We start from the raw sequence: 13989 nt of genomic DNA on the forward strand, positions 1-13989 counted from the left end.
TAAGGCTTGTAAGCACATGAATAAGTGGAGACACAGGTTGCTTGTCAATATTTATTTGTAATTATTATTATAGAATTACATGCACTAGTGGTTATAAAAATAGATAATTTGTTACCATGTCATTTAAAAAAAAACATAAGTTTATTAATATTTCTACATATTTCTTAATATTTTCTATTTTCCACTTTATTTATACAAGTAAATAGATTCACCACAATGACCGTTCAGAGTCTGGCAAAGATTACACATTTCTGTCAGATCATTTTAATAATCTAATTAACAAAACATTTGGAAGTGCTTTTCCATCGTTGATCAGCAAATTAAGCGTCAGTGTGTGTGTGTGTGTGTGTGTGTGTGTGTGTGTGTGTGTGTGTGTGTGTGTGTGTGTGTGTGTGTGAGTAAGTGAGTGAGTAAGTATACCAGCAGATGGCGCAAGTTTTTTCAGATAATTGGTTACAATTTTGGCAAAAGTTAAAAGGAATGTTGGACTCGCAGTATACATCATATTACAAACTGTCACATTCTGACACTTACTGACTGACTGCAGTGGTTTCTTTAAATCAACCCAGACAGTTATTTCTATATCTGTCAAAAGTTATTGTTTTATTCAAGCCTTCAAAGTAAAAAACTGTAATATGCCTGATTTTACAGGATGTGAAAAAGGATGTGAAAAATACTACATGCTGTTGGATTAGAAAAGGAATCATATTTATCTTACTGTGTGAGGTATCAAAATGTGCATTTTTTATCTACAATAAAATGAAATGTTTTATTTTTTTAGTTTTTTTACACTGAGGTAACAGCAAGGTATATTATATTAACTGGAGTGTGCCACAAAAGAGCAATATATAAATTGCATACAATTAAAATATTACATGTTCAAGTGCCAGGACACAGTCAATTACACATAATACGTCTCAGGAAAATCAAGTAAAACGGGTGTTTTTTCCCTGCTGTCAAAAACAGCTGCTGGCTGCAGAGGAATTGTCAGACTGAGTGGAGAACATGGGATGCTTAACCTGTTCTGACCAATAAATAAAAAAAATAAACAAGCAATGGTCCAGTAACAGTTAAATAAAATACCAAGGAAACAGCAGAGCATTGCAACTAGCAGAGGATGAAGAGCCATCCTGTGTTTAAATGTACACTTTTTTTTATCTTAAGCCCAAGTTAATATGCAGTACTGACTATCATCACTGCCAGGGTGATGGATCATAAATGCTCATGCTTTATAATTACGGTCCACAGAGCAATAATCAAAATAACTTATAGTTTCTTTTATGTATCCCACATTTGTGGGACTTTGTCATAAAACATATATTGCTACTAAAATACTGACATAAATGGCAGTTTAATTTAACTAGTAATAATAATAATTAAAAAAATTATTTAACAGGTCAAGCCTGATTTTCTAGGACTCCAGATATTTGTGGATCCTATGCATTAAATATTTTCCTCCAGAATCTCTTGAATTTTTGCATATTACCCAATGGTGCAAAATTGAGTGCATTAACTTTGCAAATTAGAAACTAGGTGGTACGTTGATTCCGACACGAATGGCAACACGCCTTGCTGTAATACCAGTGACTGCAAAGGTTGACTTTAATAGCCAGAGAGCAATTGGTGCTGGGACGATCCTGGCAGTTGTCATCTGTATTGAAAATCAGCCATCAACATATCATATTAGTCAGTTATCTTGTCAAGGAACTACAATTATTTAATAGGTACAACTAGTATTGCCATTGGCCTACATTCTGCATGCAAACAATGTATTAACCAGCTTTTACTAGCATAAATGTGCCAGAGCACCAGTCTGTTTCTCTTTGAGTTTTACCTGGTGGTTCAGTGGGGCAAGGCTGCAGTGCACAGGTCTGTTTGTTAACAGGCTTAGTCAGAGGGTCACATCCACGAACAAGTTCTCTTCCTTGGTAGCATTTCACATCCCTCATTCTCACTCCCACTCCACATGTCTTGGTACACTGTAATTTGGGCAACACACATATGTAATATAACCATGTGCACTTAATACACGTAAAACATTCATATTCCCAGTAAATAAAAAGAGTAAATGAAAGCCATGATGGAGCTACCTCAGACCAAGGAGTCATATACCACTTGAAGCAAGGTCTCTCAAAACAAGTGTCCTCATCTTCTGGTCGCTTGCTAGCATCACATTCCTCTTCCTCATGAATTTGAAACTTGCCACCAGTGATACCAACGCATAGCACAGTCCTTCGCTTTGTTCCACGTCCACATGTTGTGTTACACTGTGAGGAGAAATTTACTTTCAGAAAAGGCTTAGCATACATTTCTGAGTATAACTCATAATGAATAATTTGCCATTTATCTATGCAATTTTGGCTTCCTGGTGTTTCATGAGAATGTCTAGAAGTATTTCCTCCAACTCTGCACAACACCACCTGATTACACTAATGAGTGCTCCATTTTAACAAACAAGGGAAGAAAGAATCTAGGCGGTAGCCCACAATTTATAGATATAAACCCAAATTGACATTTGGACAAAGCCCCAAAACTCATTAGCTCAGTTTACTTGAACTTTAAGTTCAGTTGCTCACCCTTTCCCAGTCTTGAGTCAGCCAGTGTGGTGGGCACTCTTTATCTCCACAGGGATGAGTGGCCAATGGTTTATTCTCTAGTGAACACTGAGACTCAGGCACCACTCGGCCCTCTGGGGTTTTGCAGTACACATGACGTACCATCTTCCCCTGTCCACAAAGACCTGAGCACTGGACATAATTAACAACAAAAAAATGAACACAAATATTTTGATTGTCTCTGTTGCTGAACAAGTTATTAAACATATAAATTAAATGTATTTTAATTCTTTTTATTTTTGTAATACATTCTATTGAATCATTCTAATTGTAATAATTGTAACGGCAACTCTGAAACATAATGCTGTGGTTTTGTGTTTCACTGTACTACTATGAAGCTTACCGGGCCCCACATAGAGACTGTCCATTGGCGATCACAAGGTGGACCAGTGCAGTTCTTGGACGATGGAGGCTGAGTTGCCTCATCACATGGCCTGACTTCATCTGAGCACCTGACCTCACGAGTCACTAAATCTCTGTGGCCACATTTTGCTGGGCACTGCAAAAAAATAAATTGTTGAAATTGTTGCAATTAAATTTAATAACATTTTACTTGTATAGTGCTTTCAACATTGTCCCAAAACAGCAATGTAGAAGTAAATAGATTATTAATATACATTTATAAATCAGTCCATATAAGTTTATCCCTTATAATTTTATTTCTATGTGCTAATTTTACAAACTGCTGTTACTATCTAAACATACTTCTGAAGTAAACCAACAAAATGCAACATGACTTCCTATCTTCACCGAATCATACAAGAACACAAGTAAATAGCCTGATATTAAGCAAATCAGAATTGTGGCTTCAGTCTTTTAGATTCAAGTAGCGCTTAAGGAATTTGAGGAACATTTGAGGAACCTCTGTCATGCAATAAAACACAATTCGATTTGTTTACTTTGATAGCATTTTATGATAATTGAAAAACCAACAGGTCATTGTTGAACCACCTCTAACCACTCAGCCATTTCCCACTGTGGGCCACAGGTAGGGCTCTTGCAGGACCGACGCTCTGGAGGGCGCTCTAGCTCAGCATCCATGCACAGATCGCTGTAGACTGAGCTATCCAGGCCAGGTGCCAGCATCTTCCAGCAGCGCACGAGCCGGAACTGAAAACCCTCACCACAGGTCCGTGAGCACTCACTCCAGCTGCTGGCCTCCCACCTGCAGGCATGAAAAGAAGATGTAAACCCAACAGAGCAAAATTATCTTTCATTTATTGAACTATTGAAAAACATAGAATTTGCCACTTGTTTTTTCTCTTTGTTCTCTGATGCATGTGATACGTGCCTTGGCTGGCACTCCCTTCCAATGCAGAAATCATGCACTGCTTCAGGGCGAGTCAAAGAGTCACAGTAAGAGTCGTCTACCTCAACACCATCATGCCGTACACACATAGCAAAGGACCTTGTCACACCTATTATCAACATATAAGCAACAAATAATGTTTAAATGAAATTGAAACCAATTAAGCATTTCCAAGAATATATTTTTTATATTTGAATTTGGATGTGTGGTATAGTTGGTACCTATTGAGCATGTCATGCTGCATGGCTCCTGAGAGGACAATTTCCAACGATACATATCTGCAGAACTCAATTTGTTCTTCCCAGTAACTCTCTGTTGGTTTCTGTGGAGTTCGTATTAAGGCATCATTAACTATATCTCAGGCAAAATCACATAAAAGCTATTTTAGAATATATTGATTAGTCATACCATTACAATTACCTGCCTAATATTGTGTAGGTTCAGCCTGTGCTGCCAAAATAGGTCTGATCTGTTAAGACATGGACTCTACAAGACCTCTGTAGGTGTGGAGTGGTGTCTGACACCAAGTCCTGTAGGTTGGAAGGCTCTGCCTTTATAGATTTCATTTGTTTGTATAGTACATCCCAATGAATGATGATCAGATTGAGAGCTGGGGAATTTGAAGGCCAAGTCAAAACCTTAAACTCTGGCATGTTCCTCAAACCATTTCTGTGATTTCCCTGCCATTAGGAAACACTGCTGCTATAAAGATGCGTACTTGGTCTTGGTCAACAATGTTTAGGAAGGTGGTATGTAACGTTTAAATAATGGTTAGTAAACATGGTAAGCAAAATTCAAATAAAGTGTAGGATCATGTTAACCAGGAGTACATTGCCACCTTGCTTTCTTCCCATAGTGGATCATGCCCATCTAAATGATGCTAAAGAAAATGTGATTCATCAGCGGACCTTGTTCCGTTGCTTCATGGTCAAGTTCTGATGTTCACATACCCATGGGCCTTTTTGGTAGTGGGCAGGGGTCAGCATGGGTACACTGCCTGGACTGTACAGTAGGTATGCACTCAGCAAGATGTGATGCAGTGTGTACTGAGACCTTTCAATAGCTTTTCTTTTGTTTCTGTTCTTCAGTATATATTGCATCTGTCAAACTTGCGCCTTCAGCGCATTAATGAGTCTTGGACCTTTGTGACCCTATTGCTGGTTGTCCTTTAAGACCTGACATTTAGAAGATGCTCTGACCCGGTTGTCCAGTCCAGTATCACAATTTGGCTTATCCTTATGCTTGCACATTTTTCTTGCTTCCAGCACATCAACTTTAAACAGTGACTATTCATATACTGCTTAAATACAACTTACCCTTGACCATGGTACCAATGTATTGAAATAAATAGTTTTTTTCACTTCACATCAGTGATTTTATTAAGGCTGATTGGTATAAATTATAACACATCTAAACTTATTCATGTTGCCAAACTAAGAGGTAAGAGGTCCCAACCAATGCCTGAAAGTTGAAATGTTAATCTGTTATATAAAAAAAGGCAAAAAATACACCTTGTGATTCCTAAATATTTAAACCAAAAATAAAACCTTAGTGATTCCTGTAAATGTATCTGAATAGACTAGCATGGTCATGGTGTGTTCTATGCTGCCTATTTCCCATAAATATCAAAACACCATGAATTATGTCTTTTTGAAAGACCATCTACCTCACTCTTAGTATATCTTCCTCTCTCTCATTACTCGCCTGGGATTTCTTTTCCTTTAAGTGTGTGAAAGGGTGTGTCATGTGAAGTGTTTTATAATCTCTGGCATGGAGGCTGGTGAAGCGGTGTTTGGACACTGCAAGAAAGCCAACATGAATTATAAATATGATGGAATGCAATCCCAACAGCCTTCCACTTGGCTGTCTCTCCTCACCACTCTTTGAATGTCTGAAAGAGTGTAAAAAAAAGGAGAGTCTAGAGCGCATTCCATTCCCTATGAGCTTGACTGTCCTACATGAGCGTATATATATATATATATATATATATATATATATATATATATATATATATATATAGCTATCCTGCATATCTTCAGGTTTGTAAGCAAGGGCTACAGTAAAAGTTCTATTCATTAAAATTAATTATGCCACCTGTGACCTTGTGACATTGTGGAAGATTAAAAACCGTTGCAAAAAACAGTACCTTATGCTTTCAAGACCCTGAAAAAGCTTAATAGGGTATAAGGTATTGATTAAGAGATACTTGATTTGTGATGGCGTTTACCTGGTGCGATTAGAACGGCTGCCATTCCTTACGCTGGTAATCAGCGTCCTGTTCTGAAAAAGATCTCCTGTGTCATTGCGGCGACGGCCTAGAGAGAACTCAAGAAACGATCCATTGATGTTCCCTTGCTCTGAGCTGCTGTAGCCCAATTCTGCTGGTTCTGCTTCAGAGATGAGGCTTTCACCCTCACTAAGAAGCTGATTTGTTGAAATGTTAATGTGCAATGTGCAACGTGCAAGAAACATCCTCCATATGAAATTTGCTGAATCCACCATCTCCTCTGTAGGTCTGCTTGCAGTTACAGTGCCAGGGGCAACCACTCCACTTGGCCAGCTGCTATTTCCATCTTTACAGAAAAAAGGTTATAAAGGACATGCATCATGTATAAAGGCATTAATGTGAATTGAAAGACAGAGAATAGCTCATTGAAAAAATATTACATCACAAAAGAAAAATCATATCTAAAAATACATATTCAGACTTTCACAGTATTTGAGACAGACTCAAAGGGCGTTCCAGAATTTTTTTTTCAAATCTGGCACTATCAGTTGAGAGGACCACCTTAGAGTCACTGACTGCCTTTTCTCCCATGTGGTTGTGGTAGCTGGCATTAATAGTAGATGAAGAACTTAGAACGCAGAAGTTACCAATGTTAAACAATAACAGGCTATTGCACACTGAGCTATTAAGTTTTTGGGCACTCAAAATTTAAACTGAACCACAACTCAGCTGCTCTTTTACAATGAAAGCAGCTGGTCCCAGGCAAGACAAGTAATTAATTATTATACCAGCATGTCAAAACGATATCAAGATTCCTTAAATAATTTATTCGCAATGTTTAATTGTAGTGTGGCTGCTTATTCATCAAGTTCAAAGGCCTTCATGTGAATTACATGCATCCCTCCTCCCTATACTGTCAAATTATCAGTATGATGCCTCAATAAACATCTGTTTTCATCACTACTGCTTTAAAGAATAACTCCCATATTACACAATCAAATCTTACCTGGAAAATGCAGGGGTGTTGGAGCATCCTGATTACAGTCTACAGCAGCAGTGTCCTCATAGACTTCATTGGTCTCTGCACCGGGTTTGTCCACTTCACCAGGCCCAATGTTCTGCTTCCTCTGTGCCTCTGGGACAACTTTGTCATTGATACTCTCATTGTGGGTTGGCATATTGTTAATCTCCATGGAGACTAGGTGACTGGATCCTCCATCTGAGCCAGTGTAGATGGGTGGCTGGGAGACAGGAGTAAGAGGGTCTCGCATCACTGTGTACTCGTAGGTGATGTAAGGGTTGCGACCGTTCTGGTTCCAAACCTTGGAAGACAGTAGAGAAAAAAATAAGGCAGATAAGACATAAATTAAAATGTGAAATTAATAAGGTTCCATAATTGTACAAATATGTTTAATAAATGTACAATGCTTCTCATCTATGGTCCTTTGTGATTACTATAACCAACCATTGACAGGAGTGCCGGTGTTTGTTCAGAGGACACTATACAAATGCTGCAGCAGTTTTTGCCAGTACAAGTCACATACTCATGTCCTTTTGTGGTCATTTCAAATGCCAGTACAAGAATGACTTTGGGGACCATTGCTTTAGAGAAATGTACCACATTGTTACAGATTTTACAGTATGAGCCTTGAGAGCACCTGTGGCCCACATTAAGTCAAAGGCAGGGTCAGCTAGCCGAGTGAGATTACCCAGGGGCCCTTGGCGGCGGGAGGAAGGACCGCAGCTACAGTACCAGAACATTGATGGGCTGATTGATGGGCCCTTTCGCCACGATGTACTCAATCCCCGTCTCATACACATCGGTGGGCCTCCGGTACTTGAAGATGGTGCCTGCCACATGGAAGTTCTGAGGGCTGTCCACCTTGTAAGCGCCATTAAAGAAGAAGTTTCCTGCTTGATCTGTCACAGCTGAAAAAAAAAAAAAAGTTTTTTTTAAAGATACTTTTAGTTAAGAATGATTTCAGACATTACTTGCAAACTATATTTGGTATTATATTATTCTTTCCCATTTCTTTGGTTTTAAAAGTACACACCCAGTATATCTGCAGCCTTCTTTCTCTCAATAATCTGGATGTCCCATGAGCCTTCAGGGATCTGGGTAATGAAGGAATATCCTAGAAGACAAGAAAGAAATGTGTTCATAGTTTCATGTGTTTGAGGTGTATTGTATGCTCAGTAAGGTAAGCGAGCATCCTTACCAAGGTTAGAAGACCCACGACGAAAGTTACCAGTTATCCTACTGCAGCTGCTCCCATCACCTTGACACACTCCACACTTATCCAGTGTGTTGGGAGAGAAGAGAATGCCATCACATCCAATAGGCTGCAAAAAAGGAAACCACAATGAAACATAGCTTGTTTAAAAAAATGTATCTAAAAGATCTACTACTAGGTGAATATAGCCTTGAAGAGGTGTTTCTAAATAATTCTAAACTTGTAGAGGAATATCATCTTGTGGTCTATGCATTTACCTCACACCTGCCATTTACACAGACTCCTTTATAATTGCTATACTTGCAAGAAGTCCCATCACGGGCTGGTACCATTAGCTGCCTCTGACCATCTGAAGTAGTGCAATGAAGGTCACAGGGATTGCTGGAGATGTGAACATAGTCATCTACAGAATTACAAATGTGGTGTTAGTTCTTTAGGCTTAAGCATGCATTTGTAAAATATGGACTCATTCCGATTGCAAGTACCTGGGTAAAGGGGTTTCCAGTGGTAGCTCTTTCCATTGAATACCTGAGAGTTAAATGACCAGCACTGCTCCTCTCGGAAGCTTCTTCCAGTTGAGGGGCAGTCCTGAAAATCAAACACCAGATGAATGAAATGATTTGGAGATTATTTACTCAATGATATTCCAAGAGTAAAAAAAATAAATGGTGTAATCACCAGCTCTATTGTGGTTTCAGGTGGGGTGTCTGATTGTACAAATGCATATTGTGTTTCAACAGAAAAAAAAGCAAGACTGAAGACATGAACTAACCTTTGTATTACAGAGATGGTACCTTTTTGCACTCCCTGTACATGTCATGTTGTCCTTTCCAGTTGTTGTTCTCTTTCTATAAATGAAAAGGTGTGTGTAAATGTGATTATTTACATTAAATTCTATATTTCACTTTCTATCACTGAACATATAATATCAAGTGGCACCAAGAAAGTGCCACCATTTACCAAGAAAAGTTTGCAGACAGTGCTTGGATATTTAATTTAAGGTAGTGTTTATAAGGAACCCACTGACCTTTGCTTAAGACAATGTCTCTCCTGAGACATGACCCCCCCTCCACAAGTGCGTGTGCAGGCTGTCCACTTTGCCCATTCTCCCCACCAATACGTAGTCACCTCTATTCCGTCTTCCAGACTGTTAGAGGCTACACCCTCATCCTGCCACAAACAAAGAGTCTGTTCAGGAAGCAAGTACGTACAAGCCAGTTCCTATGCTGAATACAACCTGTAAAACCTGTATTATACTATAATCGATTTTATTGAACTTTAAAGTGTAATTTTAAAAGATGTAAGGCTGTTACTAACCTGTACTCTACTTGAGATATTCCCCAAAGAAAAGGTCAACGTTATGAGACCCAGGAGGACCACAAAGCACTCTGCACACTGAGCCCTTGACCAGGCCATCATCCTAAGTGTGGGAAATGTGGGAAAACAAAAGAGAAGGCAACAACAAATCTAGTTCTATTAAAGACCATGAGGCAATAAGTCGGAAGGAAGTTACTATATACAAAAATATTCTGTCAGAGGACTCAGAAGTTTTTTATAATGCCTGTACTGTATAATTATTAGCCTTGACACAGGACAGTTTTCTGAGAATTTGCATTGCTTCAGTGTATAATTCTTGCAATTGGGAGACATTACTATCCTATTTCACATGGCTGGAGGCTCTGTGAAGATATCAGCTGACATCCTGACACCGAAAAAAATCTCATATGCCTACTTTCAATCAACTGCAGTCTCCTCATCAGGTCTGTGCCTCCAATTAGGTTGGTTCCTTAAAATAAGCAAACAGATCGTCTAGCTCAGTTTGCAGTCTGGCTTTTTCTGGCACTAAATATTGGTGACAGGTGTCTTAAACTACCCAAAGGAACACCTGGAGTTCATTATCCAGCCCAGACACAGCTGGAGTTCAGCCAGCTCGCCAAAACACCCGCCTCCCACAGATCCGTGCAGCAAGCCCATGGCTGCGGAGACAGACCTTCCTCCTCTGAGCTTCCCAGTCCACATTGGAGTGTAAACACAGGATCCCCATCATCCCCCTCATGGGCCTCTGCTCAGGGGAAGAGGAGGTGTTTTTTTCTGGCAGCAGACAGACAGCAGGACTATTCCCTCAAGTGTGAGGAACTAAGGGCGCAAGCCCTGGCCTGGAGGCTGAAAGAAGCAGACTCATCCTTTTCTGGGAGAGTTACTTCTCACCAAGATCAGTTTAGTGCTTCCTCATTTTTCAGCACCTAGCTCAATTCCCCGGCCCCAAAGAGTAGAATGAACAGGGCATTCATTTGTCAATTGCCATGAGCAAGTAATTGATACAGGCTAAATTGCAGAGAAGACACTTCATCAAGCTCATGAATATCTCACAGCTACAAAAGGGTTTTTTTGGGAGAAAACTACTCCCTTGCATTCAGATACATAGGCTATGTTGTAGCTTTCACAAATATTACTGTTAATATTTGAATATCAAATATATAAAAACAAATAAAAAAGAAAAAATATAAAAAAGAAATATCAACGATATTTTCAACATTAAATGGTCTGAACACTGCTTTTTGGGTCTAAGTAATACTGAATTGGATTGGAGTTTTATTAAGTAAAATTTCAAAGAATGAGCACATCATGTCTAGTACAATTACAAAAGTACAAGTAGTAGTAGTACAAGTGCAAAACTAATACAAAAGCTGATGTCTCATGTAACAATGAATGAACTGCATTAGCTTACTAAGAGATGAGGTGTGTGAAGTTCAAATATTTAAATAATAAATAAAAAAACATTTATTCCAACACTTAAGTAATATGGTAAAAAAAAAATAAAGTCATGAATTCAAATTGTTAAAAAAATGGCAGAGCAATAATTATTAATCACTAACACAGTGACAAATATACGGTCAAAAGATAAAAAAAATGCCCAGTGTTTGCCATTTTCTGTTAAAAAATTATTAACATAAATGCATTTTATAGTAATATTAAATATGCCACATGTTATTGCCCTGTGCACACATAAAGAGCAGCTCACCCTACAAAAGTGCCTGCTACAATCCAATGTTTTGCATCAGCAAAACAATGTTACAGAAATGTCAACCCTGTTTATTTGGGTTTGTTTTACTGTGGGATAAATGTCTACTCTGTCTGGTTTAGTTGTCACTTCTCAAAAAGTAATTTTTTTATATAGATGGGTACACATAAGCACAGTCAGTAAATATTTACCCCAGAACCTACCTGCAGTCCTTGGGCTGTAGTAGAGCTGAGTGGTGGCTGGGCAGTGTGTGGGTGGTGGTGGCAGTATAAGTCTGTAACAGTGTGCTCTGAGGATGTGTCTTGGTAGGAAGGTAAGGTGTACATCTGCATCCCTCCTCTCACCCCCTCCTTTCTCTCTCCTCTTTCCCTCCCATCCCTTCACCCGCCCACCCTTACTCTCCCCTTCTAGCCCAGAGAGTGGCAGTGCAGGGGAACGCCTACATGAAAAGCACTCTTCCAGCTAGTGCCAAGCTTGAGGGCTGCTACCACTGCTGAGCTGTGAAGCACAGCCCTGGCCCCATGAGTCTCTGCCAGACTGGCCTCAGCTCGCAGACAGACATGGAGGAAGTCGTTGTTTCCCACAGATCAACACCCCCTCCTCCCCTGGCCCTTGAACACCCCTTCATATCACAGCAGTCCATTCGGAACTCCCTTTTCTTGGCCTCTCAGTCTCATATCAGTCTCTTTCCACCTCTTGCTAACATTTAATCTGTATGCTACCCCTAACTGTGGATATTCCCCTCCAGATAGATCCATTCATTACTCCTGGCTGGTGTGCAGAAGGAGTCCATTTTTATATTAGCCAGCAAAAATGACAGAAAATCCCAAAGGGACAAAATGTTATGAAGAAAAGGTGAAAACAAAATGTCATATGGCTTATGCTGAAGGTAAATCTTTTCAAACTGAAGTAAAAAAAAAGTTAATGTGGATATAACTTTATATAGTAGATATATAATTATTATATATAAAGAAATGTACCAAGTTATTTATCACATGTACAAGAAAAAAAAATAAAAAGAATGAGCAAGATGGAGGTTGAGAAGGCTTGGCCAGTCGAGGCTGATAACTGAGACCACCGTGCCTGTGTGAGACGCATATATATAAAGACCACATGTTCTCCTGGTTGCCCTTGTGTCTGCTCTGTGCATTAGGGACGCTCTGCTACACTAAAAGCTCAATCAAGCACCGTTCTAAGACCGCAGATCTGTATGGTGATAGACATAGTTCAGGAGATTTGCACAGTCTGCAAGTCTGGAGAAATAGTCGCTGTTTTAAAAACCCCAAAATTACAAGGCGGCAAACATGTGGAGAGTGTGTGTGTGTGTGTGTGTGTGTGTGTGTGTGTGTGTGTGTGTGTAAATCCTGCACTGTGAAAGTGGCATGTTGTGTACTAAATGTAGTAAAAATGCTCTTATTGTTATAAGCACACAACAGAAAATACACTGTTTTCAAACTGACCTGCTGTTTTTATCCTTTCTATTATAACAGATAAGAAGGCATCCTCTCTGCTTCCATCAAAGCAACCAATCAAAGTTAATTTAGAAAAATGTATTTTATTTATTTAGATCATTTTCATTTTTTAAAATTATTTAGATAATTTGTTTAATTAGTTTAGATAATGCAGAAATCAGACAATATGCTAATAAAAATCATCCAGCAGAATAGGGCAATTTGCTGATGGCAATATGATATGGGACTCGAAAATCAGGCATTTCCTTATGTTTGCAGGTTTTTTTCCCTAACTGAACTTTGACCTGGGAATTTATAAAGTTTCCTCCTCAGCAATCTTTTCTAATTTCGCATCGCTTGAATGTTGTTTTTTAGATCAAACACACACTTTCTATCTTCCTTAATGAAAAAAAAAAAACCTTTAAAAATGGTTCATTCAAAAGACATGACCACTCCCCTTGTGAAAGGTTCACGTCTAGGGTTTAATTTCACCTAAAACACAGAAAGAGACGGTTTAAATGAAGCATTCTGAAAAGAATACATGCACAAATAATAATAATTTCAGAGGTGATCAAATTTCTCGTATTTTGGAAAATTTTAGTCCCTATCAGTTTGTCAAAATAAAGTTTTAACGCTTCAGTTTCAGATATGATAGATGTTCCTGAATGCCAGATATTTTCTGTTAAAATAGGAGCTATGATTTAATTTTAAATGAGCATGAATTAAGTACAAAAAGCAATAAAATTTTAAGTGAAAATAATGATGCTGCAGGTTCAGCTTGTGACTTTTGACCCTCAAACAACACTGCATATTCTTTTTTGCTCCCAGAGAAAAGCAGGAGAGAGAAAGAACACAACAACACAATCCTGTCATAGACCTCAAAATGCAAGCTCCTTTTTTTAGAGATAGATTTAGAAAGTTGCTTAGGGAATGTGAGGCGTGGACCATACACCCTCATAACACTGCACTCTTTGTATCCCAAAGGCAGGTGTGACAGCTGAGTGTAGAGGGGTAGAGGGCAACTGTGAGGAACCACCAAGACCATAGCTGTATTCTCTCTCTTCAAGGGACAAAATTAGAACTCCTCATGCTGATGGGAATTTGTGTGGAAGCAGAATTTGTATTTTTTAA

The 13989-nt window shown here is 38.9% G+C and overlaps 1 protein-coding gene across 3 annotated transcripts; it reads right to left on the bottom strand.

Annotated features, from left to right (window-relative positions):
• Positions 1-44: 44 nt before the first annotated feature.
• Positions 45-11695, bottom strand: adamtsl2 (ADAMTS-like 2). 3 transcript variants are annotated; one of them, XM_046841115.1, is made up of 19 exons: positions 11611-11695; positions 9703-9805; positions 9413-9555; positions 9158-9233; positions 8871-8973; positions 8643-8788; positions 8371-8494; positions 8206-8286; positions 7905-8080; positions 7158-7473; positions 6152-6497; positions 4146-4246; positions 3907-4033; positions 3567-3780; positions 2959-3114; positions 2577-2747; positions 2091-2267; positions 1835-1979; positions 45-1651 (listed from the first exon to the last, which is right to left on the bottom strand). In XM_046841115.1, the coding sequence occupies exons 2-19, from the start codon at positions 9802-9804 to the stop codon at positions 1530-1532; spliced, it is 2826 nt and encodes a 941-aa protein (XP_046697071.1). In that variant the 5' UTR covers position 9805; positions 11611-11695; the 3' UTR covers positions 45-1529. The 3 variants fall into 3 exon arrangements, with proteins under 3 accessions (XP_046697071.1, XP_046697070.1, XP_046697073.1); XM_046841114.1 differs by having other exon boundaries at positions 11607-11695; XM_046841117.1 differs by lacking the exon at positions 11611-11695 and adding an exon at positions 10118-10247.
• Between the last annotated feature and the right edge of the window lie 2294 nt (positions 11696-13989).

Source organism: Silurus meridionalis, chromosome 27, assembly GCF_014805685.1.
Source record: "Silurus meridionalis isolate SWU-2019-XX chromosome 27, ASM1480568v1, whole genome shotgun sequence".
NCBI lineage: Eukaryota > Metazoa > Chordata > Actinopteri > Siluriformes > Siluridae > Silurus > Silurus meridionalis.

What these genes read in the sequence shown, in the direction of transcription:
- adamtsl2 (XM_046841115.1), bottom strand. Translation starts at nt 9,804, where the DNA reads ATGATGGCCTGGTCAAGGGCTCAGTGTGCAGAGTGCTTTGTGGTCCTC. An exon ending in GTGTAAATGGCAGGTGTGAG is followed by an intron (nt 8,495 to 8,642) that starts GTAAATGCATAG and finishes CCTTTTTTGCAG; the next exon opens with CCTATTGGATGTGATGGCAT. An exon ending in TCGTGGGTCTTCTAACCTTG is followed by an intron (nt 8,287 to 8,370) that starts GTAAGGATGCTC and finishes CTTGTCTTCTAG; the next exon opens with GATATTCCTTCATTACCCAG.